This window comes from Engystomops pustulosus, chromosome 1 (genome assembly GCF_040894005.1).
Source record: "Engystomops pustulosus chromosome 1, aEngPut4.maternal, whole genome shotgun sequence".
Lineage (NCBI taxonomy): Eukaryota > Metazoa > Chordata > Amphibia > Anura > Leptodactylidae > Engystomops > Engystomops pustulosus.
The window spans coordinates 41,421,354-41,447,785 of record NC_092411.1 but is presented as its reverse complement, the minus strand read 5'-3'; the positions used below and the strand labels follow the sequence as shown (position 1 = coordinate 41,447,785).

At 40.9% G+C, this 26,432-nt stretch overlaps 1 protein-coding gene across 1 annotated transcript; it reads right to left on the bottom strand.

Annotated features, from left to right (window-relative positions):
* On the bottom strand, window positions 1-25,110 carry LOC140119894 (V-type proton ATPase subunit S1-like protein). Its single transcript, XM_072139332.1, has 7 exons — window positions 24,950-25,110; window positions 18,678-18,724; window positions 18,193-18,254; window positions 14,479-14,720; window positions 11,142-11,192; window positions 3,980-4,223; window positions 1-405 (listed from the first exon to the last, which is right to left on the bottom strand). The coding sequence occupies exons 1-7, from the start codon at window positions 25,033-25,035 to the stop codon at window positions 79-81; spliced, it is 1,059 nt and encodes a 352-aa protein (XP_071995433.1). The 5' UTR covers window positions 25,036-25,110; the 3' UTR covers window positions 1-78.
* Window positions 25,111-26,432: the final 1,322 nt, after the last annotated feature.

Sequence of the window (26,432 nt, the reverse complement as noted above, 5' to 3'; positions counted from 1 at the left end):
TCATTTCTTGGAAACTGTGTTTAATGTGAAATCAGAATAACAGAAATACACAAAGGGGAACAATGGTCAATTATAAAGCTAATGCGAAACAGATGCACACTGCTGAATGCTTAGTCTACAGTACTCCGGCTGTCTTAGTTCATAGAACTCCCGTCCATTGCCTCTGAGCGGCTCCCTCTCATCTTCCAGGTAACTGTCTTTTGTTTTTGGAAAATAGGTGGCCGAGCATTTTCGCTGATAATGTCTGTCCATCGACTTCAGATATATCAGCATGTGAAGTGCGTAAGCCAAAACAAGTAGAAGGATAAGGGACATGACTAGACCCATAAGAATTGCTGGTGAAAAGTAGGTGGCACAGTCCTTGGCGTAAGCAAATTCTCCATCTTCAGTGTTGAATCCCTGTATCTGAAAGACAACAGCAAGGTCAGAAATGTGTTATATGCTTCTAGGGTTACACATCCGCTTTAATAACTCATGGAATAGAAATTAAGCCTTTTGATACCATTACAAGCCATCATTTTTCTATCATTCTCAGTACGAAACTTGATGAAAGCGTAAAAAATACTGTAACTCAAAAAGTCATTAACTATTCAATGCACTTAGCATAAATCACTAGTACAATTGAACATAGGAATCATAGGGGGATTTATCATGACAGAGCATGATATGACCCTCAATCGTCCCCCGGGTGAATTCTATGCCAGGTCCTGTCTTGGAAATATAAAGTTAAAAATAAAAAGTTTTACAGGATGTACAAGGAAAACAATGGCTCTTTTGCTACCTTGTAAGGCAGCCCCCTTATCATCAAGCATGACTTTCAGGAAGCCTAATAACATGATATGGGATAAGAGGCATAACAGTGGTAGCAGCCATAGTAGCTGCTATGGGGCCAGCAGTGTCAGGGGACCCCATCATCTGACCTCACACTAAAGAATGGAGGATATGTACCATTATAGAAATATTATGCTGCACATTGTATAGCATGTATATAACATATATGTGATGCATATATGCTGTATATGTGTGTGTTTGTATCTGTGATGTGTATATATTCTGTACATCTGTATATGGCACTGTATGTGTGTGTAAATGTGATTTGTGTTATGTATATTTTTAAGCTGGAAGGGGCCCCATTCAGCAGTTTGCTATGGGCCCTGCCTCTCCTAGTTACGCCCCTGTGTGGGATTAAAGCTAAGCCAGTATATCTATTCCAGAAGGGACAGATTCCCAATTGTAGACAGCACTGTTTCGACGTGGTTGTGTCTCTTCAGTACAATGTAGGGAATTGTCTGGGGTAGAATTCTGCTGTAGCCTGTACACAAGTCAGAGCAAATGCTCCTGCCCTGGGCATCCTTACCCAACCTCACATCCTCTCTATGCCCCATGATGACTTTTATATAACCTAGCATAAGCCATGATGAATTCTCCCCATAGTATTATATCTTATCAGAACATTTGCACTTTCTCCCAAATCTGCTTTTCCCTAAAATTTCTGTTTATAGGGGGTCAAGGCAGAGATGGAATAAAAAAAGAAAGCACACTTACCCTGCCTCGCCTATCAGTTACTGCATTGCTGTGGTACTTCAAGTTTACAAAACTGCACCTAGCCAGAAATTCTGACTGGGGTCATGGGACCCACCGCAGCTAATGACTGGCCTCCTCGACTTGGACAAAAGAACCACCCACTGTCACCCCCTGAACATTGTGCTGAAAACCCAGAAGTTCCGGAGCCACACAAGAACTGGTAACTAGAACAAGGTTTGTATTACAGACAAAACACTGATATCGGCAGCCGCTCAGGGAAATCTCTTCTCATTAAGGTGCTCCAGTGATAAGATGATGATGAGTGTCACTCTCTCCGCTCTGGATAATAAAATACAGGATAGCTATAGCACTTCTATCATTTCACAATTTCCTAACAAGACATTTCAAAAATTTAATTTTCTGAACCAGACCGCCAGGTACTCTCATTCTCAAGTGTCAATGTAAAAATGCAATTGTTATAGCTATGATTGGGAAGGGTTTCTGTAGATCTCCTATTCACATTCCAAAAAGCACATTTGTACAAATACGATTTGGACTGTTCTACTGACTCTGCACCTTATTCTTATTCTACATCTTGATTTGCACCTACAAAGTAAGATGAATTTAAATACAAGAAAGGAATATTTCATTTATTTAGATAGAAACACACTGAAACGTCCACGGCTGCCCTTTGTGTATGAGGCTACAACCAGGGGCATAACTAGTAGAAGCAAGGCCCCATAGCAGACTTTTGAATGGGGCCCCACATCACGCTTTAAAATATTCATATTACCCTCACCTATATACACATATATACATACATTTATATACACTTATATACTTAAACATACAGTTCTTCACTCATTCACACACATTTATACACTCTTGTAATCACACATATAGAACATAAACACACATACATGATATATACACACACATATACAGCATATATACATCACATATATGTTATGTACATATTATGCTGTACAATGTGCAGCATTATATATAATGGTTCACATCCTTCATTCTTTATTATCGGGTTGGATGATGGGGCCCCTTGACACTGTGGGCCCCATAGCGGCTGCTGCCACTGTAGTTACGCCCCTGGCTACAACAAAAGAAGGGGTGCAGGGCCATCCGATAAAGGCAGGACCTCTAGTAGCAAATAAGTCCAAAATAAATCCAATCAAGATGAGGTTTATTACAGTGGCGACGTTTTGGTGTGGCTGGACAAGGGTGTAGCACAGGTCGAAGCATTGCCACTTGACTAAATCTCACCTTGTTTGGGTTCATTTAATTTTTTTGTTTTAGACAGATAGGTGATATATTAGAAAGATAGATAATAAATAAATAGATATAGAAGATAAAGTAGACAGAGAAAGAGACAACTAGATAGATAGGTGTGTGTCATAATATGTATATAATGGTGCACATCCTCCATTCTTTAGTGAGTCAGGTTGGATACCGTGGGCCCCCTAACACTGCGGGCCCCAAAGTTGGGTTGGGTTGGCTGCATTGCTGGGCAAAACTACTTCAGGCCCGTACTGTAGTAGGTTTGCATAAAAACCCTTCGCGATTTCACAGTGTCACAAGAATAATCTCAATTTCCTGAAGTGCACATAAAAATGGCTTAGAAGCACTGATAAATCTCCCCCATATAGAAGAGGCTGGATCGACAAATAAGAGAAGACCGACATGACGCAGCCTTGTGGGAGGGAGTGGGAGTTAAGTGGCGGTAGATTACCAGGAGTTGATAGGGGAGGGGCTTAAGGAACGGTTAACGCTGAAAGGGACAGTCGGCCATTTTAGACCCACAAGTGCAGGTGTATTACCTACCCGCCCTTATAGTTTTTACTCGTTGCGGGGTTATGGGTTTGTCAAAGCAACTGTAGGCGGGGAGGGATGTAAAAAGTTCCTTGGAGTTGATGGAGCGTTTTACAAATTGGAAGTCGGGGGCTGCATGGGGGATGGCGGTTTTGGGCTCCGGTTGCATTGTTGTATGTTTTTTTGTTACTAAAATGACTTCTGTGGCCAAAATTAATCCAAAGGGCATGTTTTGAGTCAAGGAGCGACAGAAGTCAACAGTGCGGCGTCAAGAGTGAATCAGTGAGGAGCAAAAAGAGAATCAGAAGTAAACTGTGTACCTCGGGGACAGACTGATATGATGTGACAGTGTAAGCTGTAGGAGCGAGACATTGCTGATGACAATCCTCTTAGGTCATGTCAATGCCTCCAGAATACAACAGTATCATCAAGGTAGTATAATGCTAGGACGTTGTCTGTGTGGAAGAAAAGCCTGACACTTGTGACATCATTAATCTAGGCAGCCCCAGGCTTTCACCATTATAGTACTATGAGCTTCTCTTTATTTCCTTCTTCCTGTTATTTGCCGTGAACTTTCATGCTCTTGTTAAAGTAAATCTTTCATGTCTTCCATCCAAACCATTTTCATTACCTGAAAATCCTGGAAAGTGACATCCCACAGTCGCGAGCTGTTTTGCGCAGGGCTGGGGACTAACAGTGCATCATGTTTCTGGAGGCTGCTGACATGCTGACAATGGTAGGAATAGCTGATCGGAGCAAATATCTTGGAGGTATTGAATGTCGCTTGCACTGAATGGTTTAGAAGGATCTGTAAACTTTGCAGTTTGTACCAGTTCTGCACGGAGAGCTTGTAGTAACTTCTTACCAATAAAAATCTAAAAGACAAGAAAAGTAAAATCTTGAAAAACATAATTATTAGTAATACAGCAAAACCTAAAATGTTTAATTCCACCATAGAAAATATCCATAATGGACATGTTCTCTGAGATGATTACACTTTACCTCATGTTTTTTGTAATGTGTCTATAAGTGTGTGGGGGGGATCAAGATATTAGGTTATATACTAATATACATCTATTTAGAGTTCTGCACTGCTTTCTTGATAGGTAAAGTCAAGCCCCTGTTCTTTTATTTCATCCGTTGCCAGTCCAGTCCATTAAATGGCCGTAGATGGATGGCCATGTGATTTTTAATTGTCCATGAGCAATCGTCCTGCCAGGACCCCCTGACACTGCAGGCCCCGTAGCAGCAGCTATTCCTATAGTTACTCCCCTGGTATAGTTAGAGATCACATGACCCTCCATCTGCGGCCATTTTATGGACAGGAATGTCTGGCTGATGATTCACTTTACATATCAAGAAAGCAGAGCAGAACTACTAATAGATCTATATTGGTAAATTTCCTCATATCCTGCTCCCACACTTCCATACACATGACAAAAAACATGATGAAAAAGGGCAAACCCCTCTATGGAGATCACTTTTCAATACACACAAAAGGGAGGGGATTTATTAATCCATGCGCCATTGTTTGATGTGAACTCCGCCTTACAGGTCACGGGTTTGAATATTTTAAGACGCTCTTGCTCTGTGCGGCTGCATAACTCTAATCTAGACCCTGCCCAGGCACTTGGCTTGTAGGTAATATAGTGCATATAGTACATGAGCACCGGAGTATAATAATTAACCCTCAATATGTATATTTAACTCAATAGTGAATTAATATTCTAGAGATTATTTCATTTCCTGGTAAAATTGAGATGTTATATGACAGTGTACTTATAATTATGTATTATTAGTATAATATTATAGTATTTGCCTTAAAAAGTGTATACTACTGTCAGAACCAAGTATTTTAAAACAAAAAATAGAGAAAAATAAAAGTTGTGTCGCTGTGGCAGGTATTTAACTGGGGATTGTGTCGCAGGTGATCGGATTGTGGCACAGCTGCGCTGGCTTTCATGCAACAGTAATGGAAAAGGGGAGGTGGTGTCGGACGAACCGACTGATTCGGACTGAGCGCGGGATTTAAGATTCAAATTGTGTCGCAAGACAATGCACTGACATGCACTGGGAAGAAGAAGGTGAACTCCGGCGGACCTGAGCAGGGAAACAACACATGCAGGATATCGGGTGCATGATCTTCGGAATCGCGGCAGAGTACATTCCGGTCGGACAATGTACTTTCGGGGATTACAACTGGACAGGTAAGTAAGTTTGCCCCACAGTGTGAGGGGGGCTACGGGCTACTTCAGCAATATTTCCTGGCACCTTATATATAGAGATCAGTTGACTTTGGGATAAATGGGGTTGTTAAATCTAACAGTTCAACAGCATATCTGGCGCTATAGATCGCTGATGGTGCTGGTGCTCTTTTGTTGGAGTATTATTGGGGAAATGGGGTGATATTTGTTAATTGTGATTACCTTGAATTTGCATAGGCATCTGTCTTTCCATATGGTTTGAAAAGACTAAGTAGTTCCCCAATAGTGCACTTTGCCTTCATAACACGTTAATGTACACATACATCATGGGGCCTTTAAGAGGGCTGAGCTCTCCTCATACAGACTGCATTTGCTGAATTATGTAGCAAACACCCAGCAGTAACACTGGCAATCAGTGCTGTACCAATCATGGGTGTTATCTATTTAATTGGGAAACAAAAAAATTGGTTTAAGGAAATTAGGTTTACATTTTTAAAAATCTTTTAAAACATAATTAAACTTAAATTAATGTGGAATCCCTGTGATTGTAACAATGCAAAGAATAAAGGGGAGTGAAAGTTGTAAAAACAGATCCCACAAAAAAATGGTGCAAATTTAATTTCACTGCATTTGGAATTATGTATAAGATAATAAAATAATTTTTTAAGGTGGGGAGAGAAAAATGGAAGCTGAAATTGAAATAAGGGCTGCATTCTTAAAAAGAAATCACCATTCCCAAAGGGTGAAATATCGCTAAAAAGTTTATTACATGAACCATATCCAAAAACTTTGAGTGTTCTGTATATTAGATGTGATATCTATATCTGAAATAAAAGAGCAATGAAGAAGGACAAGTGGGCAACAGAAGAGAAGAAAAGGGAACAATAAGAAATTAGACTAATGCCCATGAAGTCCATGAAATATCCCGAAATGAAGTGTAGGCAGATTTTCAAGAAATGTTATTATACAACTATAACTCCTAGTCATATACTTAAATAACATGTTCAGAGAACTTTAATGTTCATTGGCAGTAAAATGACTAAATAGAATCTCCGGTCATATAACCTTATGGATTCCTAATCTCCAATGTAAGTCATATAATTAAATAATGTAAATAACAAAGGCAGAAACAGCAATTATAACATCACAACTAGAGATTCGCAAATTGATTCTAACGAATTGGAATTCATTCCGAATTTCAGGAAAACTTCGTTTCATCACGGATCCGAAGTTTACGGTGATTCGTGGGAACACATTTTTTTTTTCACCTTTGTTAACAAAATGGCCGTGAGCACAACGTGTTACATGGGGCAGAGAACTCTGTGAAGATGAAATAAATACCTTCGATCACGTGTGCAGACATGTATGCCAATCAGCAACCGGCAGGCTTAAGTGATGTCACAGCCCTATAAAAACAGACGGCCATTTGCAATCCTGTCATTTCAAACTACATGTGCTGTCTGAAACGTCTAGCTGCTTGTACTCAGTAGCTGATTTTTTCTCAAAGCCCAGTTTTTGGGGTTCTGTATTCTCCAAATTGCAAGTGTTTTTTGTTGATAAAGTAGATATCAAGAAATCCGCGTCAAATCCACATAGTTGATTAACCAATATGTCAGACAGAGAGGTGGCAGGTAGAGCAGGCACAGTTCGCAGCACAGTAAGGAGACATTACAGCAGGGGTGACTCTGTGTGGCCAGAACAGCTGGTGTCATCTAGCCGCAGTTTGTTGATCAACAACCCAAAGGTTCTCGATTGGTTGACTAGGTCATCCACTTCCTCCCAAATGACATCTGACAACACCAGCCAAGAGTTTGTGGGTTCGTCAGATACAACAATTAGTTGGCATGGCCCAGGAGCAGGTCAGTGGCCCTCACTTGTCCTAAACCAGATTCTGTCCTTTTCATTTCCCTCAGCAACATCAGCAGCACCTAGTGACACACATGCCATTTCAGCCAGTCAAGGCTCCAGCACCTCTGTTTGTCTTTGACATCTCCCGGTCCAGATGTTCCTGCTCCTCGCTAAGCATGGCGCCAGCAGCCATCGAAAGAGACAACTGCATGTGTCCAGCCATCCTAAGTTGCAGAACCTGACCATGCTCCTGTCCAAGTTGTTGGTACTGCAGTCCCTCCCTTTCCAAGTAGTGGACTCAGCACCCTTCAGAGAACTAATGGCTTGTGCCGAACCGAGGTGGAGAGTTCCAAGCCGAAATTTATTTTCCAAAAAGGCAGTACCAGCCCTTCACAAATATCTAGAACAGAAGATGGGCCAGTCCTTGAGCTAATTGGTTTCTTCCAAGGTGCACAGCAGCACAGAGGTGTGGAGCTATAACTACGGTCAGAGCCAGTACATGTCCTTTACGACCGACTGGGTGAATGTGCTTCCCACCCAGCCACACCAACAACTTGAACAGGAGACGCTGCTTTCTCCTCCACGATGTCAAACTGCTTCTCCTGCGCCAATGTCTGCCGCCTCCTCCTCCTACTTCACTAACACCTCAGCCTCCACAAGTCTTAGTGCTGTTCCATCATACCACATGTGCAGGGTACAGCGGTGTCATGCAGTTCTACACCTGGTTTGCCTGAGTGAAGGAAGTCACACAGGGGAGCAACTGCTCCGCGTCATGCAAGAAGAAATCAATCTGTGGCTTTCTCCTATGACAACTGCAAATCGGAACCATGGTGACAGACAATGGGAAGAACAAGGTGTCCGCACTGCACCGAGGAGGGATGGTCTATGCGCCCTGCATGGCGCACATGTTCAATCGGGTTATTAAAAGGTTCCTGAAGTCTTCCACCCATCTGCAAGACATTCTAAAAAAGGCCTGGAAACTGTGCATTCACTTCATCCATTCTTACAAAGCTAAGCACACCCTCCTCGAGTTACAGCGGCATAACGGCCTCCCCCAACATAGGCTGATGTGCAGAGAAAAGCCATTAATGATTGTTTGGTGATGCAAGCGAACAGGAGTACTTCCCTGTGTAACTTTGATTTCAGCCCACTCATGCGGGACACCTGCCGTTTGCTCAGGCCCTCTGATGAGGCTACATTATTTGTCAGTCGCCAGGACTAAGGGATGAATCACTGCTTCATGTCCTAGAACAGATGCTGCTAAATCTGTCTGGTCAGGGAACTGGAGAAGTGGCGACTACATCTCATGGCCACATGAGTCCGGTGGTGGCTGGACTGGAGTAGGAGGAGGACATTGGAGCACAAGCAGAGTCTGGTGCAATTAGTGGTTTTTCTATTCAGGTGACAGGAGAGGAGGAGCAGGAGCATCCGGAGGAGGTCGAAGACTATGCAGATGATCCAGAAGTACCGTGGCAGAATACAGTGGAGATGGAGGCCGGGAGTCCCTCAGAGTCACTTGCACAGATGGCCAAGCATTCTGCTTTGCCTAACTAGTGAAAGCCGAATAGTCAACATCCGGCATAGGGATGACTTTTGTCTCTCTACCCTCTTGGACCCGCACTACCGGTCCAAAATGGGTGCCTTTTTCCAGCTGTCGAGATGGGGGAACAACTGGCGTACTATAGAGAAATACTGTGCAGACAGTTGGCCACTCCCTATATGCGCCATTGTCCTTCCTCTGTCAGGTCTGACCAGGAGATTCCTGGCAGTCATCGCTCACATACTACTGCCACGGCTGCTGTGGGGAGATGGGGGGTAGGAGCAGTAGCACCTCCTTCAGCAGCAGCTTAAGTCTGGATTCATTATTGAGCAACTTCCTTCACCCGCCTAGTGAGGAGGGTAGCCGCCACCAGCAGCAGCAGGACATGAAGCAAACCCTGCACCAGCAGGTGGTGGCCTACTTGGACAGCACTCTACCACCCCAGGTAGAGGATCTTCTTGACAACTGGGCAGCCAAACTTGATGTGTGGCCGCAAGTTGCGGAGTTTGCAGTAGAGAAGCTGTCCTGCCCGCCACTAGTGTGGCATCAGAGCGGGTGTTCAGTGCGGCGGGGGGGCCATCGTTACCCCAAGGAGAACCCGCTTGTCCACCCGTAATGTGGAGAGACTGACCTTTGTCAAGCTGAATCAGGCATGGATTGTCCAGGATTTCAACACACTAATGCCTTATGCATTAGATTAGATCAGCCGTGATGCCTCCCACAAAAGTTTAGAAATGAGTCTGGATTCTAACTAACTGCCTCAGTCACTATTTTGATGCTGTCACCTGCCTGATGCCACACATCTGCTGCCAGTTGCTCCATCTGCCTCCCAGCATCTTTACCAGGGACTTGAATTGTCACCTACCTCCACACTTTCTGACCTCCTGCCACTCTCTGGCCTCATGATGCTGCTACTGCGGCCGCCCACCTACACACTCTGTCATTGTGCCACTCTGTGGCCTACCATGTTGCTGCCACCTCCAGAATTTGTCATTGTAACACTCTCTGGCCTACCATGTTGCTGCCACTTCCACTCTCTGTCTTTGTGCCACTCTGTGGCCTACCATGTTGCTGCCACCTCCAGAATTTGTCATTGTGCCACTCTGTGGCCTACCATTTTGCTGCCAACTGTCCGCTGTCTCCCTGGAACACCCTGTGATTTCCATAATGCTGTTTTCACCCTTCACCACTCTATGACGTTGCCACTATGTTTGGTTTTCCCCTTCATTTCATCTGTCAGAAGGAATGAAAAGCTTCAGGATTGATGGCCAAAAGCAGGAGTGGACACAGAACACAGAGGAGATGCAAATAGCCCATTTACTGGTCATCTCTGTTTTGCATCAACTCCTGTTCTTTTGTGGCTTTAGCAATACTTTAACAATGGATTATTGACTGATAAAGCGGACACTGACTGATGAAAAGAAGGGCAAAATGATCAGTCAATGACGTCAATGCTAAATTACCGCCAACACCCTCTGCACTCTTTTGTGGGGTTTCTTCATGTATCAGCGTTTAACAGAACAGGTTCTGTCATGATCTATGGAATCATCTGATGTCGGTGTAAGAAGAATGCACTCTTTGATGCTATAGTGGGATCTTGGCCCTTAGCTCAGTCCTTTCGAGCTGGCACAGATGTTACCTTGTCAGTCTGCGTTCCGAACAAAGGAACAGGCTGGAACGCTGGAACAGGAATTCAGGAACCGAATACTGGAACACAGTAGAGGTTACAGGAATGCAGGAACACAGAAGGGCTTCAACTTCAGGAAATGGCTTGAAGATCCGCCGGGGAGTGATGGGAGCCGCCAAATTACATAGCAATCCCGGAAGAAGCCAGCGCCAATCACCAGTGCGCTGGCCCTTTAAATTGCCAAGTGCCGGCGCGCGCAACCTTGGGGAACAAAATGCTGGGGCACCACACAACAGCAAAACAAATAAATATGACTCCATAATGCAGATTCCTAATGTATCATTCCAGGAGTATAAAAAATAAAATATAAAAATAACAAAATCACTATACTCACCCCTCTCTTGACACCACCAGATTCTGTTGGTATTGAGAGGCTAAGGAAACAGTACGAAGTAATGCAGAGAGCTAATGGGAAGGTGTAATTTATAACTCAGCTGTTATGGGGAGGGGGCAATAACAATAATTAATAACATAAATTTACTTACATATTGCTGTAGTATACATTAAGGCGTACCTTAAGGCAAGTCCCTTTAAATGTCCAGCCTTGAGAAACCTTAAAGTAAGTCTACAAAGAAAGCATGAAGCAGAAAAGTAAAGAATTTACATGTTACTATTAGACTGTATAGCATTAACTTTTAATCAGCTCCCAAACTGTTACTAGGTATAAAAGATGATATGACTGCAGAATCAGTCTACATTGGGTGTGTTTGTGTCTGTTACCATAAAGCAAAATAGTTTTGCATAGGTATTGCAGATAAAAAATAAGATTGAGTTAAGAAAATAGGTACCATATTTTTCAAACTATAAGAAAACAAAGGTGCATCTTAAAGTCCAGTGCGCCTTATATATGAACCATACTTACAGACAACAGCTGCCTTGAACTGTGCACAGGTCTGCCACCTGCTGGTCATTCACCCTTATAATCAGGTGCACCTTATAATCCGGTGCACCTTATATATGAACCTATACGTTTTAGCAGGAATTTATTGATGGTGCGCCTTATTGTCCGAAAAATACGGAAAATAGTAAATTAAGAAAATAAGTAAAATGTAAAGTTGCGTTATTTTTTTATTTTTGTAACAAAAAAGTCAGCCAATTTTTTTTCTAATGTGCACTATAATTGAATGATCTATAAAAGCCCTAGTTAAAGGGGAAATTTGACCCTGATTGTTAGAAAGGGGGCAGGGGTCTGCCATGATGGATATGTCTTACAGTGGTTGTGCTCTCTCCAGTTAACCACAGAGAAAGCAGCATCAACGACTCTTATATTTCATTCCCAGTATTTATAAAGAGCTAAGTGACTATAGAAAATTACAACTAATAATTGACTTACAACATTTCTAATATCAAAGATGCATGGGCATTGACTTAAAAATCACCATTCACCACAAAAATGACTTATACCACTGAGACCAATGCACCAGATCTTGATAAATTCCCCTTATAATTCTTCTGAAACAAATTTACACACACCTGGACACATACATGTCCTGCTAACAGGTAAAAAAAGGACAAACGTGTCAGTAGAAGTACAGAAAAAGGATAATTCTGACATGACTGTGTGTATTATCCCTGTACCATGACATCACTGTGTACATTATCCCTGTACTATGACATCACTGTGTGTATTATCCTTGTTCTATAACACCTCTGTGTGTATTATCCCTGTACTATGACATCACTGTGTGTATTATCCTTGTTCTATGACACCTCTGTGTGTATAATCCCTGTACTATGACATCACTGTGTGTATTATCCCTGTACTATGACATCACTGTGTGTATTAGCCCTGTTCTATGACATCACTGTGTGCATTATCCCTGTTACAGTGACATCACTGTGAGTGTTATCTCTGTACTATGACATCACTGTGTGTATTATCTCTGTACTATGACATCACTATGTGTATTATCTCTGTACTATGACATCACTGTGTGTATTAGCCCTGTACTGTGACATCACTGTGTGTATTATCCTTGTTCTGTGACACCTCTGTGTGTATTATCCCTGTACTATGACATCACTGTGTGTATTATCCTTGTTCTATAACACCTCTGTGTGTATTATCCCTGTACTATGACATCACTGTGTGTATTATCCTTGTTCTATGACACCTCTGTGTGTATAATCCCTGTACTATGACATCACTGTGTGTATTATCCCTGTACTATGACATCACTGTGTGTATTATCCCTGTTCTATGACATCACTGTGTGTATTATCCATGTACTGTGACATCACTGTGTGTATTATCCCTGTACTGTGACATCACTGTGTGTATTATCCCTGTACTGTGACATCACTGTGTGTATTATCCATGTACTGTGACATCACTGTGTGTATTATCCCTGTACTGTGACATCACTGTGTGTTTTATCCCTGTACTGTGACATCACTGTGTGCATTATCCCTGTACTGTGACATTACTATGTGTATTATCCCTGTACTGTGACATCGCTGTGTGTATTATCCCTGTACTGTGACATCACTGTGTGTATTAGCCCTGTACTGTGACATCACTGTGTGTATTATCCTTGTTCTATGACACCTCTGTGTGTTTTATCCCTGTACTATGACATCACTGTGTGTATTATCCTTGTTCTATAACACCTCTGTGTGTATTATCCCTGTACTATGACATCACTGTGTGTATTATCCTTGTTCTATGACACCTCTGTGTGTATAATCCCTGTACTATGACATCACTGTGTGTATTATCCCTGTACTATGACATCACTGTGTGTATTAGCCCTGTTCTATGACATCACTGTGTGTATTATCCATGTACTGTGACATCACTGTGTGTATTATCCCTGTACTGTGACATCACTGTGTGTATTATCCATGTACTGTGACATCACTGTGTGTATTATCCATGTACTGTGACATCACTGTGTGTATTATCCCTGTACTGTGACATCACTGTGTGTTTTATCCCTGTACTGTGACATCACTGTGTGCATTATCCCTGTACTGTGACATTACTATGTGTATTATCCCTGTACTGTGACATCGCTGTGTGTATTATCCCTGTACTGTGACATCACTGTGTGTATTATCCCTGTACCGTGACATCTCTGTATGTATTATCCCTGTACTGTGACATCACTGTGTGTAATATCCCTGTACAGTGACATCACTGTGTGTATTATCCATGTACTATGACACCACGGTGTGTATTATCCTTGTACTGAGACATCACTGTGTGTATTATCCCTGTACTGTGACATTACTATGTGTATTATCCCTGTACTGTGATATCACTGTGTGTATTATCCCTGTACTGTGACATCACTGTGTGTATTATCCTTGTACTGAGACATCACTATGTGTATTATCCCTGTACTATGATATCTATGTGTGTATTATCCCTGTACTATGACATCAGTGTATTATCCCTGTACTGTGACACGGTGGATTTTGTAAGTCTTTTAAAATGTGCAGCTTTAAGTGTCAAGTTGTAATGGGGGTCTTACTATGTGTCATGCTTACTAATAACTAGTAAGCATGACACATAGTAAGACCCCATTACAACTTGACACTTAAAGCTGCACATTTTAAAAGCTCCTGCTAATGAGTAAATTCTTTTTTACTTTAAGAGTGATTTGATTCCAGATATTTTACAACACTAATAATATGATATAATGCACCTTACATGTTTATAAGTTTGACATCCTAGACTTCATGACAACCACCTGGTGGAGAGTTTTACACACCATCTACCATATCCTGTTGATCATTAGTTCCCCAAATAATCTTACAATTTCAGGGGTCAGTCTTGTTGTATGTTATGAATACACTGCTCAACTTCATATATACAATTGATGGAAAATGAATCCATACTTGCTTACGTGGAATTTTCTTCATTGCAGTGTGATTCCTCTACATCCGCGTTGTCATACAGGCTGCAGTTTGTATTGGTCAGGTCCAGTTGAGTTTGATTCTTAAATCTGATTATTATTCTCTTGGCTCCAAATAGAATACAAGTGTTTCCACTTGTTGTGACATTAATGATGCTCGGAGGAGATCCATTACTCTCATTCGTCACTTCTCTGGTCAGTGTCTCTTTTCTTACTATGTTGTAATACAAACCCTGTATAAAAGCACACATGGTGTATTTATCACCCCAGTCACAAAAGGTTTATTGTGATACTACACCCCCATTCTCCAATATATCAGCTTTTAGACAATGAAAAACACAATAGATGACAATTTATTGGTATACATTAAAAATAGAGGTGACTACACAAAAAAGAAGGCAAGATGATGTATTTCGGACTTGTATAATTGGTAAGGACTGATTTGTACAGTCTCAGAAATCTTTCCTTTTTAACATGATCACATCTATTTCCAATACATTGTGGTTTCTAAATTTTTTTCAAACATTTTCGGAGGGCTGTACCCAGTCATCTATTGAGTATATCAGCTGTGGGACTGGACCGGTGTCTCTTCGGTGTTCAACGCTCCCTACTTCAGACACACGTGGACCTGGAAGTGGGGAGCTGAGTACTGATATTCTTTTTTCTCTTTGTTGGCTTTTAGACACTACCATAATCATAGATGTGGTCTTGGCCACCATTGTGACTAGGACAAGACCACACGTCTTCCTTATTAGAACAATATGGGTCCACATTACATCTTAGACACTATCCCACCTTGCTGACATCAATAACTAGATGCTTATATGTTTAATTAGGCGTCAAAAGGTACAACCAGTTCATCTCCACACTCAACTATGAATTTGAGATGAGAATTCCTAATAATATAAATACAGGCCCCCTACTTACATACGACCTGTAGTTACAGACGGACCTCTGGATATTGGTAATTTATTATACTTTAGTCCTAGGCTACAATAATCAGCTGTAACAGTTATCACAGGTGTCTGTAATGAAGCTTTAGTGTTAATATTGTTTCTTATGACAACCCAACATTTTTAAAATCCAATTGTCACAGAGACGAAAAAAGTTCTGTCTAGGATTACAATGATAAAATATACAGTTCTGACTTACATACAAACCTACAGACCCTATCTTGTATGTAACCCGGGGACTGCCTGTAATTATAAAAAAAACAAAATCATGTTTTTCCTTTTTTTCATGTTAATACAGGATTGTCAATGTCGTTATAGGATTAACCCTGACTCCATCTATCTTGTGAATGTCAGTAACAATTAGAACACAAGGAAATTCAGTAGTGTATTCTATTGCAGCACGTTGTAACAAAAAACATCAGAAATTGTATGTTATATCTTCAGGAATTGATGTAGGTCTTCGGGAGATCTCACCCTTTGCATTGCAGAAAATGACAGGCTTAACGGGGTTGTCTGGGAGTTGAAAAACATGGCTGCTTTCTTACAGACACAGCGCCACTCCTGACCATGGGTAGTGTGTGGTCTTACAACTCAGCATCATTTATTTCTATAGAGCTGAGTTGCAGTATTGGTCCCCTACAAGTCCTGGTATGGCAATGTTTTAGGAAGAAAGCAGCCATGTTTTTCAACCATTGGACAACCCCTTTTAAGAGCCCCAAGCTCAGGCCACTTGGTACTACAGAAGGTAAACGAGATCCATACTTACTATTATAAATTATAGCAGTATAACCATCAATGTATATGCCATATGTTACCCCTCCTTGTGTCTCCATAGTCTAAAGGGGTTGATGAACTCTCCCTTCAGATAACTGGGATCCAAAAACCCCACAAATCAATTGCATTTACATAGCAATGATCCACTCAATAAGCAGGGTAGCCCAGGATGGTACTGCGGAACCTTCCAGGCCAATGCACAATGGACACATCATTTCCCCTTCTAGACCCAAAACACACCCATTTGTAAGCTGACCTGTGGGAGCTGGATCCACACAAATCTGATATTGGTAACCTCCAGTTACAGCAAGTCATAGGAGTCGATTTCATGAAAAAAATGCTATAATTTAATTTTAAAGGGATATCAAGAAAAAAAAAGTTAAAAATCTACTGATTGTTAAAATAATTGTGACTGCCCTGAATATGATGTGAATGATTTTTATTAGTATAAGCAATGGAAACCTGATTTTTCAGCATTAGGAGACATCTACAATTATGTTAACAATATATAAGAAGCAATAGAAACTCCTTTAGTAACCAAAATGCTTACACAGCAATGTCCTCCTATAGCCTCTATGAGATAAGCGGAAGCATTGGAGTGTATTAAATCTGGACTGCTGTCCTTTAGTATTCTTTATATTTATGGTAATATGACCTCCATACAAAATGTGATCACAATTATTGTCATGAAGCAGTTTTCTTTATATAAAAGTGGTAAATACAACATTAAAAAAATAACAATGTAACAAAATATTTTTTTTTTAATTTGGGGACATAAAACAATATTTTACTAGTCATCTGCTATTATTGCGCAGAAAATACACTAATGTTATGGTATTTTTCATTTTGTTGAATTTCTTTGTTTCTTTTAACAATAAAATGTATAATAAAAAAGGGAAGGGGTTAAGGAGAAGGGAAAAAATTTGAACTTGGAAAAAATGTTATGGCTGTCTGAATTCAGACATTGTGCAGTATAGTGTGGGTAATTTAAGAACATCTACCACCAGGATGAAGGATTGTAAACCAAGCACACTGACATACTGGTGTGTGCCCCCTCTGGTAGGATCCACTCTTCTTTAAGCTTTTTATGCCATGTTTAAAGCAGAAAAAGGCTTTCAAAATTATGCAAATGAACCTGTGAGGCTATAGGCTCCATTAACAACTACCCCAGAGCCCCCCAGGTTCATTTGCATTTTAAAAGCCTTTTTTTTTTAAAAAACCAGGACAAAAGTAGCTAGAAGAAGAGCAGATCCTGCCAGAGGGGGCACACACCAGTGCTTGGTTTACAGTCCTTCATCAATAAAACAAGCATAATCATTTTTTCTTTATATACAAATACACAATAATGATATAATTATAGATATTTTTGTGATTATTAATTATATTATGGAGAGTGAGTAGGGGTAAATGGGTAAAAATAAGGTTTGATCAGGAGTAGAGATGAGCTAAAAGTCTGGGTTTGGCATTCAAGCTCACCCGTTAGTAGAACCTACATTTACAATTGTTAACCCTACAAATATCATAAGTGTCTGTTTTCCCTTTTGTCTTTACATTGAGAGACGAACTTAGGGAAAATGGTTGGGCAAACTTTCAGGTTGCCCATTTCAGCCAAACCCAAACCATGAATGGGTCCACTCATCCCTAATCAGGAGCCTTTCATGATGTGCTACATGCAATGCCATAGGTATGTGTGCCAGCATTTTCCCAAGGTTTGTCACTCCCCTATCACAGCAAACAACGACCATAGGGAAAATAGTGGGATGAATTTTCAGGCCGCCATGTTTGGTGGAACATGAACAAGCCCGCTTATGGATAAAGAGCAGTTCCTGATGAGTATAATAATGTTTATCATCAATACTGCTTTCATCACTAAATGTATGTCAAAACAATGTCCTCATCATACATTTTTGAATATTGTGACACTGCAGTAATGGAGGTGTAAATATAATACAAGTCCTGATTCTCTTTATTATCTCACCTGTTTTGTTCCTGTTTGAGGTAACGTATAGTCCTCTTGAGTGCTGAACATGTTAGGATATCCTGCAACAAAACCAAAATACGTTGAAATTCTCTTTTTGTATACTAGTGGCCTCTTCTGTGAACAAGTTTCTTCTTTCCCCATCTTTTTGTATAAGGGATGTCAATAATAATGTAAATAATGGCTCTTATAAAATGAAGAAGAAAACGGGTGCACTAGCAAGCCCAGCCGTGCCCACACCCAGCCACGCCCCTTTAGCACCAGTAGCAATGGTGTTTTATACCTAGTGAATATATTTTTTTTTTACAGGATCCATCGTATTGTATAAAAGCTTCTAAACACTCCTCCTATTGACTACAACAATCCAATCTGTTCTTTATGTCATTTATATGGAGTTGCAGTTGGCGGGAATGAAATGTTTCCAATAATCAGGCCGAGTAACATAGTTATAATCTCATCATAATATACAAAAAAAACAATCTCACCATAGGTCGGCGTTAATTCTTTCTCTGAAGATGTTTGCAAATTATACCTTGAATAAAAAAAACACAAAGGACAAAACCATCAATGTAATAATTCTATATTGATGACTATGTTATTACTGTAGTTTAAAGCTTTGTTAGATTTCAAAGGATTTTCCAGTCCTAAGTGGAGCTTAAAAAGTGCATAATTAACCGCTATGCAAATTAGTAATTTAATTTATGATTTCTTATTTTCCAACTTTGGGCCCAAATCTTGTACAGAATTGATGCACCACATGGTGTTTTTACACTGTTTGCCCTTATGTAGCTCCCCCTATGCAGATTAAATGAACCCTTAGGCTTTCATTATACGTTCTTTTGGCCTCAGTTCTGAGGCACACACCATACTAAACATTTGGGGACAGTTTATTGATGTTGGTAAGGGAATATAGCTTATAAAGAAGCAGCCATGTTGTCTTGAATCAGCCATCTTTATTTCTTAGGAGAGATAGAACATTCTTAATCAATGACTGGATCTCAGGAAAAGTTTTTTTACTCAAGATAGTTTCTCTTTAAGGATGACAACATAGGAAGTAAATTCTGAGAATCTCTGGTAAAGTGACAGTGGAGGGGATGATGATATGAACTTTGTGGATAGAAGTGTCATGAGATGAGAACCTAGAATTTATGTATCAAACACTAATGTATAGATGGAGTCCATGATAGTTTTATGCCCAAATAGAGATAAAGGTTAGTCTAGTATTGTATCTACTTATAGCTGAAAATCTAAGTATAGAATAACTCTATTATGGACATAGAGGAAATAAACAAGGGGACTAATGGTATCACAGAATTCCCATGAGAATGGTCACCTGGAGACTGACTGGAGACTATAGCTGAGGATGTAATTCATGTCATCAGATGTCAACATACATCAAGTGGAAAAGGTCCAAAGGGTCAAGTTAGGCGTATACTGAATTAATATGTATAAGGTGTTGTAAACTGTGATGTGTAACCAATAACAATTGTATAGGTGTGTTGCATTTGACTTATGTGATGTCACAGGTGCTCCTGCGATGACACCTGTGGTCCTAGAGGTCGGAGATGCTTGCATTTTGGGTCCTATGACTCCTGCCAGATCTTTGTGCCCAGTTGCCTTAGAGAAAGCGTTGTGTTTCAAAACCTCTTGTGATTTATCCGTTGTGACCTTTGCTTCGTTTCTTGACCTCGATCCTCTGCCATCTGCCTTGACTGTCTGCTATGTTCCCGACTCCAATCCTGTGCCGCTGGTCCTGACCTCCTGCCCGACTTTGACTCTGACTCTGCCTGCCGTCTCTGTACCTTGGCAACTATCGCAAGCAGGTCGCGCCTGAGGAGCGATCTGGTGGTATCCCGTCGCAGCAAATCCAACCCGTTTAGCGACATGCTCTGGTGAATACCAGGTGCCACTTAGACTCCACTCCCCGGTGTTGGCTCACTCCAATAGTGTTCAGTGGGTCCACCACCACCAACCCTGGCATGCGACCTTATGATAATAATGTTTGCAACATGGTCTAAGATACTTTGTAAGCGATGCTGGGGAGCCCACCCATCTATGAAACCCGCTCTGTAAGTATCGCATATTCGGAACTTTTCCATTCTCTGCCATTCTATAGTATGAATAAACTCTACCCTCACCCTTTAGATGTGTGTCTGAAGTGGACTTAATTTCCAACAATGTTCAGGTTCTTTGGGTCAGCTGTGACAAATTTAATTTAGTGTTGTTCTATCTCAGCCAGTGAGTGACCTACCCTAGTGTGTCCTATTGTAAGTATTGTAGTGTGTTGTGGATCAGGGGATTAATGGGCAGAATAAAGATACCTTGGACCCCAGACTGAGATTGTTGGCCTCCTGAGCCTTATCTCTTATCATTTTCAATAAACTTACCAAGCAAATCTTTAAAAAAAAGCATCTACACATCCTGACTGCATAACTAGCAACTAATAACCCTCCCACACATTGCTGCCATCTCACATTCAGAAGAAAGACTCAGCTCAATGATACTCTGTGAACGATACAACATGTGCTGGGAGTTGTTTCACACACAGGCAGGTAAGTCAGTGACTACAGGACTGATTGAACACAGCCATAAGTGACATCTAATAACTTACAGGTGATGATCTGATCCTGGCCATGACGTCGCTGCTGAATGTGTCGCCAGTTGTCTCTAGCTCATTGCTCCAGAAAACACTGTACTTCTAAAAAATATGTACCCCTCACACCACAACTGACCACACTGTGCCCACGCATATAAAACTTATATTGTGTGACCTCTATAATGTATTTTATATATGCCTTCTGAACAAATTATCATACAATACACCTAAATCAACTGTACATTGCTATAAATAGTACTTCACTAGCTGGCAGGCTATACACAGGAGACTGGTTAGCTATATACTGGGGGCTGGCTGGCTATATACTGGGGATTGACTGGCTATATACATTGGATTGGCTGGCTATATACTGGTGCAGGGGTCTGGATATATATTGGGGGTATGGTCTGGCTGGCTATATACTGGGGGCAGTAGGCGCAATAGCTATATACTGGGGGGAGGCTGTGACCAATGCTTTTCCACCATAGGCTTATACTCAAGTCTAGGGATCTATTCTAAGTCTAGTTTATATTCAGGTTGGCTTATACTTGAGTATATATGGTACATGGATTCCCACTAAGCCGGTACAGCAATGCTTTGCATATAGGATCTGTACTATATGGGTTTCAGGTATGTAGTAAGTATGTTCCTCTTTTTTATAAGAGCTAAGATCCTGTACTGTGGGTATAAAAGGTGTAATATCAAGCATAACTTATATAACAGTTCATATTATAAAAAACTTAAGCATCACACCAGAAGCTGCAACTACACTTTGTATTATCTGAAAAAAAGCGGGCTTTATCCAAATCATCCTAATCACTAAGCAGAATCTGGTTAGGAAGGCGCATTAGTGCTTCTAAGTAGCGCTTTTAGCTCATTAGGCCTTGTTATCCACTAAGCAGCTAACCCCTTACAAAAGAGAGAATTTTTAAAGTTCTTATAATATTTAACACACATTTAATGTATTATACTGAACACAATGTTCCGTCAGTGTCTTTCGTGGCAATTTCTACATAAAACATATAAAAGTTTTATTGAATCCAAATAAAAAGTAAGAGATAAGAGAAAATGGAGCACAATGGAGGTGAAACCTTTCTCCCATCAGTTACCCTGCCTGTAAATCTGCCCTCTTCACCCCTTTATCTTATTGAAATAATCCAATAGACAACATGAAATCTTTTCCCATGATTTAAAGAATGCAATCTACATCCATTACGATACATCCAAGATCCATCAACCTCTCTCCACTGACCATCGCTCTGCTATCCACATCCCCCCATTCATTTCACATAAATCTACATGAAATAACATGAAACTTATAGAAGACCAATGTCAATCAATCGCAAAGAGACTGGTGCAGTGAATGGTGGAGCGATGACACTTAGAGGGAACATAGCCAAGGTGCAGTATATAGGAACTGAGAAAATCTGCACAAGAATTCAGGGGTGAACCTAAACTCTCTGCTGTCCGAGGCAAGTAAATAGAATGGCGCCCCCTCCAGGAGTAACAAATCAGGTTATTATTTTGGTATGTGAGTTCTCCATATTGTGTCTCATCAGGTTTAAAGAAACGTTAGTTTTGAGTGTGAAGTTGGGCTTTGTAGCAAGTGGCTGCACCCCTGCTGCTGTTACCAATCTTGCTGAAGGCGGTGCTGTCTGAGGCAAGAGGCTCAACATACCTAATGTTTGGTGTACCCCTGCAAGAATCTTCCCATACTCCCATTTCTTTTCTTTCTAAAAGTGAAAAAATAAGCTACATGACCAATCAGAGCTGTAGCTGCTGATGGTACAGTCTTTGGGCCTAACTGATTTCTGCTTCTATCTCCTGTATTGGCACTGGATCTGTTTTTGGTAAATGTGCCTCTTTTGCTAAGTCCTGGTTTGATCACAATACATTTTTATAGAGATTTAATCTTTCTAAATGGTTGTTAGATGAAACCAGTAGTGGATTATAATATAGGTGGTCCCGTTGCCCAAGAGTTATAGGGGGCCCATGGCCACCCAAACTACCCACCAAATTTGATACTAAGAAGGATCTTCAACCATGAAATCCTCGTAAATCTCTTTCTGCTCTCAATACACATGTACACAAGAGCCATTTAAAGACTTTTGAAGGTCCTCCAAGGGTCCTGAAACTGCAGATTTAGAGCAGTCAGAAGGGACACATCCTCCATTCCTCAATAAGTTTGATTCTAGCACCATATGTAGGAAGTGAATCCCGGACTTGTAGGGACTATAATATTCATACAGCCCAGGGTCCCTGGCAGTCAATCTGCCCCTGGGTGAAAGTTGTCATTCCAGATAGCAATGTCATAAGTGGAAATGATAAAGTCCCCTCAGTATTCCTGTTTCATCCTCTGATCCGTGATCTATTCATTAAACTGTTTTTGACATAAACATTTTAACCATTTCTTTGGTTTTTCTAAGGCTATGCCCTTTGCCATAATATTTAATGACAGAGGTAGCACAGAACGAAGCATTTAGCGTGGTAAAATGAAGGAAACCTGCTGAACGATCCAGTATATGGACGGTCGAGATCTGTTGTATGAGGCTTCTTGCAAAACATCATATAAGGAAGGGATAGCGGAAATTTGAGTAAAGCCTAAAAAGGTTACAGTATGTATTCGACAAAGGGAATAAAAAGTGGCATAAACAGCTCGGTCTTGTGTCCTTCGGTCAATTCAATTCTGTGAAAATGTAGCACATTACAGAGCTCAGCACTCAGTGAATAAAGCAGCAGTTCAAGCGTGCGGGTGCGTCAGATATTACTGAGAAGTGAGCACAGCGTTTGGCAATCTCCATCACTCTCATTGGCAGTGACTGGAAGGGCAAGAGAGATAGCCGAGTCCTGTGCTCAGCAATTTCTTATGTTCCCATAGTATCAAGTGAAGCAACAGGAGGCATGCTCGACCTGTCACTTCATTCGCTTAGTAAGAACGAGACCCTTGTTCTTTTGATTGGTGGGGACTTTTCATGTGATTTTGAGGGTCCCAACAGTCAGACCCCACCGATTAGATTGATACTATCCTAGATAAGCAGGGGAAAAGTTCTTAGACCCCATGCCCCAAGCTCCTAATATGTCCCAAAACAGTATCTTTTTGGCATAAAGTGCGACATCGGCTACCTTATTAGGCATGTGGCCTTACATATATATATATATCTCACGGAGTGTGGCAGCTCTCAAGATACGGCTGAGAACAACTCAGGTGCACATGCCAGGACCTAAACCAGGGTCCATACACATACAAAAACACGAAAAATGGCAGCACTCTGAGATTCAAATATGGTAAAAACATACTCGTTTATTCACACATGTGTCAAAGCATGTGTCAAAATGACATATATATATATATATATATATATATATATATAATTTTGCATCACACAATCACGCATACACATGAGATTACATGACATTATTTTCCTGCGAAGAGATGAATATACATGGAACACAGGAGCCGTCACTCATTCCCGCTCCCACATGTCCACTAAGTAGGGTTAAACACCCGCTAATTAAAATGTGCTGGATACGCAGCGGCAAACATATTGTGGCTTTTATCCGTTACTGACCCAAAGTCGTCTTAATAGAAGATTAAACAAATCTCCACATGTCTGGTCTGCCCTATATCCAGAGATTTGATTCTCCGTTGTACCGACCTCTAGGATATTTTGACCTGTGCAGTGCAAATACACAGAAATATATATATATCTGCGTTGTGTGATATTGACTGTTAGAGAAATCCTATGTATCCTAACAACTACGGCTACAGACAAATCACACAGACTGCACATAATCATAACTCATGAGATCCTGAGACCTAGAAAAAGTCATATAAATAGCTATACAGATGTAGCAGTGCCGGCTTTGTTCGCATGGCAAAGCTGGGATTCTCATCCGCAATAGTTCAGTGTTATATTATATGAGTTTACATAGGACCAAGGGTGAACTTGCTGCATTTTCCGAACTAGGTTATGGCGATACATGACAGAAAGGGTTAAACCACATATTCCGCACTGCTACTTCTATACATAGTACAAAGATAAGGAGGGGAGTTGTGGCTGATTGTAATTTCAGGCTTCATTACTTATACATTGATTAACGATAATGTAATAAATAGCTTCTGAGTATTAGATATGATGGAGAAATGAAGCGTGAGCTCACCTGTTCTCCGGCCCGGCAGAGACCCCCTTCTCTGAGCACACAAGCCCCATCATCGCTACAATGAGGCAGAACCTATTCTTTTCCATTGAGAACGCACAGATCTTGTCAGATCATGCACATTTGTTAATCTGGGGTAGCAGAATGAAAGGGATGACCTTCCAATCACATGTGACATGTGACGGCACCTACGCCAATAGGAGGCAATAGAAGACAGAAGTTCTCATCCTCATTAGTGCTGCCCCCACACTCGCTCACAGCTCGCCTGCATTTATTTAGCACTTTGAAGTCACACGTTTCTCTGAGCTATTATCTCCATAGAAATCTTTAATTGGTTTCACCAACTTGGCTGCAAAAGAAGGAACATATGTATGTGTTCAGAAAAGCAACGAGAGAGGGAACAATGTACCGAGCTGTGCAAGTCAGAGATATCTGAGCCCTATTATGACAAATGGCAGGCATGTAGCTGTACCCTCTATGATGCAAATTCATTGTTTAATTATCATGAGCCATATATTCAGTACCTACACCTCCTCTATAGGGTGTATAGCGGTAATGTCTGTCATTCCAATTGTTTTATCGGAATAAAGGGGATTTGATCATGTTTTCCATAAAAAAACCTAAACTGTTGACTAGAAAGAATTAATTCCCATAACCAGGAGCTGGTAAATAGTGGGTACGGAAACTATTCAGACCCCTTTTCACTTTTCAAATTTTTCACTTTGTTTAATTTCACCCAATTGGTATTATTATAATAATTATAATCAGGGTTGGATTAAGGTTGGTGGGGGCCTCTAAGCGTAAAATCTGGTGGGCGCCCCCATTGAATGTAGTCCAGACAAAGAACAGAAATCACTATACACAGGCCCCCATCAATAACTATATACAGCCCCCTATAAATATATACAGCACCCCCAGCAATCACTATATACAGCTCCTCCAGCAATCACTATATACAGCTCCTCCAGCAATCACTATATACAGCCCCCAATAACTATATACAGCTCCCCCAGCAATCACTATATACAGCCCCCTATAACTATATACAGCTCCCCCAGCAATCACTATATACAGCTCCCCCAGCAATCACTATATACAGCTCCCCCAGCAATCAGTATATACAGCTCCTCGAGCAACCACTATATACAGCTCCCCCAGCAACCACTATATACAGCCCCTTATACCTATATACAGCTCCCCCAGCAGTCACTAAATACAGCCCCCTATAACTATATACAGCTCCCCCAGCAATCACTATATACAGCTCCCCCAGCAACCACTAGATACAGCTCTCCCAGCAATCACTACAACAGTTCCCCCAGGAACACTATATACAGCTCCCCCAACAACCCCTATAACAACTATATACAGACTCCCATAATAACTAGAAACACACCCTATAATAACTATATACAGTCTCCTGTTATAAATATATAACCCCATAAAAACTATATGCACCCTCCTATAATATCTAACTGTATACAGA